The following is a 6,074-nucleotide window of genomic DNA, read 5'->3' as shown; positions in this document are numbered from 1 at the left end:
CCCCGACCGGCCTGTGCTCGTCCCTCGTGCAGGCGGAGCGGCGGGCGGAGGCTCCATGTTGGGAAGCGGCGCCGCACGTTCTCGTTAGCGGGAGTCCGGGCGCCGCGGGCAGAGCCGGCGGGGGCCGGGCGCTGAGCGAAGATGGAGGCCCCGCTGCGGCCTGCCGCGGACATCCTGAGGCGGAACCCGCAGCAGGACTACGAGCTCGTGCAGAGGGTCGGCAGCGGCACCTACGGCGACGTCTACAAGGTGAGGCCGGTGGGGCCCGCTTCCTGCGGCGGCGGGGTCGGGAGCAGGGGCGCGGCGGACTGGACAGGGAGGATGCTTTTTATGCCTCTTGGGGAGGACGCGGCCGGATCCCTTTTACCCCGGTCTTACACCCTGGACTTGCTTGTTCTAACAGCTACCGGCGCACAGAACTAACCACACAATTGCAAACCGCGGCTGTACTTTTTTGTGGTATAAAGACTTTTTTTAAGCTTTATGTATGGTATCAGAAGGAGTTTGAATCAGCTTATGGAGTTACACTGAAGTATGGTCTGGTGTCAGCGTGGAAAAATGCTTCAAGGAAGACAGTAGACAGGGAAAGAATCTTGACATTCAGCCATTTGCATTTTTAAACAAACTTCTTGTTTTAATGGATGAGCTTGACCAAAAAAAAAAAAAAAAAATCCCATGAACTTTGCGTCTAAGTTTAAACTGTAAGCAGTCCTATGTTGGGTCACAGCGTCCTGGGTACAAACATTATCCCGTGTAGAAGATGTCTTTCCGGGAAGAAGTTTGATCATTTGTATCTGGTTGATGATAAGGTGACATTAATGAGCTGGGGTTTCCCCGCTTTAGCAGTTCCACTGCTTGGGATATATCATTCCGTAACATCAAATGAGTAAGAGCTGTTGTCGTTTTGTCGCACTTTTGTGTTACTTAAACGATGAGGGTGAGTTACTCTTTTATTTAGAATTTAAAAAACAGAGGGAAGCAAACCCAATTCTCCGAATCCACAGAGTTCTTAAAGGGTCAAGAGGAAAGAAATTGTGTGAGATGGCCTCATGGTTTTGTTCTTGGTTCTCAAAAGGGAACATTCATGCCACTCATCTGACTATTTAGGGAAAGTTCCTTACCTCTTTGGGACAGCTTTGTTCATTGGATGTGATCCTGGTTATGTAGCTCTTTACTCCAAACAGCAATCCTGCCTATAGCTGAAATGGTCTTCTGGCATATGGTTAATTAACCAGTAGATGTTGGGGTATGTTGTTGTTTCCCACAGGTGGTAATGTGGAAGGAAAACATCCTTTTTTTCCTACTTACTTGCTTTTGTTTTATTTCCTTCCTATTAGTAGTACCAATTCAAGGTGATGGTAAGATAGCACTGTTTGATTCTACTGAGATGAACAGTAATGGATAGGTTTGTTTGTTTTTTAAATGTGTTAGAGCAGGCAATTGTGTTTTCTGCACTAAGCACTGGGGAGTAAAATTGTGAAGAAGGTCCCAACTTCAGCCATGTAAACACCTTTGAATTCAAAGTAGATAGTTACAACAGAATATTCTGTATGTAAACTTAGTTAATTCTTACTCCTTTATTCGTGGATTGGCCATTTTGTGGAATGCTCTTTAAAAAATTGAAATTCCTGTTTGCCTTCTCAGTCTCATTTTAGTCATCTTTGTCTTATGATTCACTGAGTATTAGACCAGTTCATTTCAGTTCATGTTAATTATACAGTAGTCTAAATCGCAGTTCTGGTGTGTTTTATCTTCTCTCTGCTACAAGAAACTATAAAAAGGGTATTTTCCACACAACGGTCCCAAGATCTCATTCCTTTATGGATACAGCAACTAAAGCAATTATCTGGAGTGTGATTTTATTATTGCTAGGGAAAGCAAAGGGTTATATTAAAGGGGCAGCTAATGCTTGCCTTTTCCTGGTGCCTCCCTCCCTTTATCTCTCTTCCACAGCTCCTAAACAGAGGATCAAAGACTGATTCTGTTTATCATACCCCACCTTTACCCACACTCCCACTTCCCTACCACGAGTTCCTGCTCCTTCATACTTAGTGTATTCTCCTTTGCACACTAGGCTAGCCTCTGCTTCCTGAATGTCTTTTAAAACATTTGTGGCTCTTTGTCTTCTGTTTTCCTTTGTTCTTTTTACCTGGAATCACCTCTTAGCCCCCATTTCCACTTGTTGTCATTCACGAAAGCCTGTCCATGAAAGCCTTACTCAAATGCTCCTCCAATAAGCCCAGACGTTCCCCTGTCCCTCTAACCTAATCTGCAACTCCCCTGGCTCCTTCATTCTGCTCTAGCCCCACTGGCCTGCTTGCTGTTCCTAAAGATAATAAGCATTTTCCCACCTATGTCCTCTGCTGAGATGTCTTTCTCCAGACAGCTCCATGGCTTGCTCTTTTCCTTTGTTCTTGTGTACTCGCCATCTTTTTTCCTACTTTATTTTTTTTCTTAAAATAATCTAACATAATGTTTTACCTATTTTTTCTTGTTTATTATCCATGTCAGTCCACTGAAATGCCCCATGAGAACAGAGGTTTTTCTTTTTTCTTTTTTTTTTAATTGCCGAAGGACACTTGTGCTCACCAGAGACAAAGAGACAGAGAGGGAGGGAGAAAGCATCCCCCGTGGGGTGCGGTCATGTCACATCCCTTCTTCTCCATTTCTTCATTCAGTTGGGAATTTGGGCACACTCACATATGTGCCCATTGTTTTTCAAGCCACTTGGGCCAGATCTCAAACCACATAGTTGGCCAGAGGGGAATCTAGCTCTCTTAGTCACTGTGTTGGCTCCAGGGCAGGTGTTTAAAATCTGTTTTGTTTACTGCTCTGTCTTTAATAGTACATAGAATTATTACTGGTACAGAGCGAATGCTTTTTAAAATTTTGATGAATGGGGGCTAACAGATGGCTTAATGGTTACATTGCTGGACTCCCACATAGTCGACCACCGTTCAAGTCCCAGATCGGGCAGCTTAAAACTCACGCTGGGTGCGTGTGTGTGCCCAAATTCCTGAGGGGAGACTGGAGGAGAAGGGATTGTGCTATGGCTATCCCACCTGGGGAGTGATTTCTCAGTTTCTGTCTCCCTTTCTCTCTGGTGAGCACACACGTCCTATAGTAAAAACTTCTCTCAAAAAAAAAATTTTTTTTTTATGAATAAATAGCTCTCAATGATTCTGTCATACAGTTTTTGAGCATATGCTTTTAACATCACAATCCTAAGTTAGCATTTGATGCCCTGTGTTTTTTTATATTGTCTTTTATGATATCCTTTTGTGTATTTTTATTACATATCTAGCTTATTTGAGTTCTCTAGGGAAATGTTCCTGACAAGCTATTTTCATAGCATAGTCATTATCAGTGATCCAAGTCTTGTATAATTTTTGTCAATTTATATTTACCCCTTAATATGCCTAAAAACATGTAACATTCAGACCATAGTGCTGAATTTTTTAAGCTCTAGGTAATTAGAGTAATTCTATTGTCACCATATTTTTGATGAATCAACAATCTTAGGAAATTTTAGAAGTATTTTTAATCCATGACATAGGCTAGTCAAATAATTACAATGAAGAATAATGAAAGTAAACTAGTTATTCATATCATCATCTTTTTTTAAATTTTATACCTGAGATATCTTATGAAACAGGAGCCTTAAAATAATTGTAACTTGGAAGTTCTTCTTGAGTTATTTTTGTGTTCTTCAAAACCACAGATCCCCTCTGGAGCTTCTGTCTTTTCTCAGAATTCCCATAAAGAGAGCTCAATCTTAAGCTGGCTGTTTTCTAGTTGAAAGAAGAGGAGGAATATGAAGATTGTTTTAAATAGATAAGAGTAAATCATTGAGGGTGAGAGCAGGGAATGGTGGAATGCAAAGAAACACAGAAGAGAAAAGGCATGTGATGGATAAAGGATTAAATTTGAACTTAGCAAATTTTATTTGTAATTATTGTAAAATTTTGAATCTGCTAATAGGAAGAGAAAGTCTGGGGACTTAGTGTCTTTACTACTTTCTGTCCTCAGTAATCTAGGACAATATTATGATGCAGCTCATACTCAACAGTACAAACCATTTGGGCATGGTTTACCCACATTTTGAATCAGAATTGTTTTCAGACTAGATTCCAGGCTAGGGAAGTTCTGTGAATTTCTTTTTTCTTTTTACATTTTGCAGGATATAATTTTCTCCCTCAGTTCATGATAGAATACGTGCATAACCCACATGACACTCAGAGAAAGATAAGTGACTACCCTCCACATGGTCTGGTCACATTAATCCCCTGCCTCCAGTCTTTTAGACCACTAGATCTTGAGCACTTGCATGTTTGTCCAGTGTGTTTCAGTCTGACCAGACCAGGGACTTGAAGTATGATGGCTATGTGGGATCTAGCTTTTCTCTTTTTTAAAAATTTTGCCAGAGGGCATGTCTACTCACTGAAGAGAGACAGAGAGCATGTGCAAGTGCACAAGAAAGCACCCCCTTCTCCCCATAGGGAATGGTCATACCGCAGTCTTTTCCTCCATTTCTTGCTACTTTGGGGATTTGAGGCTTGTTCGCTCATGTCCCTAGTGTGTTTTTCAAGCTACTGGGTCTGGAATTTGAACCCCAAGATCAGCCATGTGAGATCCAGCCACCATAACTACTGTGCCATGGACTGGCCCATCTGGCTTCTCTTGAGCAGTGCATTGCCACTGTGCCTTAGAATCAGCGCTAGTGGGATATAAATTTAAGAGTGAGTAATCCCATGTAAACATGAGAAAGGGAAAGTACACTGTCAATTGGAGACATATAATTTAGTCAAGAAAACAGACATATAAGCCATCATAATTTGGTAAGTGCCATGGCAGAGGAGAACTAGAAGAAACACTCAGTATGCCCTTACTGGAGATGAGTGAAAGTAGAAGAGAGGGAGCTATGATGTGAGCCAGGAAAGAGTAACAGAACAGGGAACATTAACTGGATTTTAAAAGAATGTAGGCAGGATGGTTTGTAGGTGGACAAGATGGGAAAAGATTCCAGGCTGTGGGAATAGTATGTGCACTTACAGGTGTGAGAAACCATGATGAGTTTTAATGAGTCTGTATCTGTGTTCCAAGATCTGTGTGACCAAAACCTGGCAGAGATGTCATGGATGGAGAACATGGGTTCTTTCTGGCAAGACCTTATATGCCATGTCAGAGAAGGTGGACTTTTTCCAGTAGTCTGAAGACATACTTTAGGAGCAAATCTCTCTTGGTGTAAAAGATGAATTTACTAAGTGGTTAGAAGTATAGAGACCAGTTATCGAATAATCCAGATGAAAGTTTATATGAGCCTAAATTTAGACATTGGTATAGAAAGTGAAAGGAAGGAATGGATTTAAGTCATATTTAGAAGATGATCAAAAATGCCCAGTAGTGGGTCGGAGGGGGATGGTTAATTGATGGCAGTGGTAATTTCTGGCTTAGGTGACCCATAGGTGCTATCAATAGAGTTAGGAAATTCCAAATTTGTGAGTCTAAATCTTTTGGTTTTAGACATACAGTACTGCATAGGTAGATATGTATAATAGGTGGTAGGAGTAAAGCTCTAGCCTTGAAAGTTTTGTACTGAGGATATAAGTTTGGGAGTCATTATGGATTGGTACTCAGAAATATAGGTTGGGTCACCCAGGAGAGTCTGTAAAAGAGCAAATGGCTGAAGAAAACAATATACTGAAGGTGTCTGAGAACACACAGAGATATAAGGAGGTTCTTTTCATGGAAACCAAGAGTTTCCTTTCTATCTTCTCCTTCTATTCTTATTCCTGTCTGTCCTGACTACAATGAGGAAAATGAATTTGAAGTTTTCTATCATTCTCCCTTTATTTCTCTTGTCTGCAGAATAAAGTCTTAGAATGATAACATCTTTTAAAGAGTGCCTATTCAACTCTAGCCATACTGAGATGCTTTCAGTTTTTTATATGCCCTCTATTCTCTGTCCTTCATGTTTTGCACTATTTCCTTTTCTTAGAATACCCTTCTTCTTCCCTTTTACTCTTCAGGTTTCTGTTTAAAAATTGTATTTTCTTTTCTTTTTTTTTTTTTTT

General features: G+C 40.9%; 1 protein-coding gene across 2 annotated transcripts in view; it reads left to right on the top strand.

Annotated features, from left to right (window-relative positions):
• The first annotated feature begins 27 nt into the window (after window positions 1-27).
• The window catches only part of MAP4K5 (mitogen-activated protein kinase kinase kinase kinase 5), a 127,940-nt gene continuing 121,893 nt past the window's right edge, over window positions 28-6,074 (top strand). For both annotated transcript variants that reach the window (XM_006160516.3, XM_014592427.2), the window contains exon 1: window positions 28-249. In XM_006160516.3, coding sequence (XP_006160578.1) covers window positions 142-249 — 108 coding nt within the window. In that variant the 5' untranslated portion in view covers window positions 28-141. The remainder of the gene's footprint in view (window positions 250-6,074) is intronic.

This window comes from Tupaia chinensis, unplaced genomic scaffold (assembly GCF_000334495.1).
Source record: "Tupaia chinensis unplaced genomic scaffold, TupChi_1.0 Scaffold000688_1, whole genome shotgun sequence".
NCBI classification, from domain to species: domain Eukaryota; kingdom Metazoa; phylum Chordata; class Mammalia; order Scandentia; family Tupaiidae; genus Tupaia; species Tupaia belangeri.
This window is presented reverse-complemented; position numbering and strand designations above follow the sequence as displayed.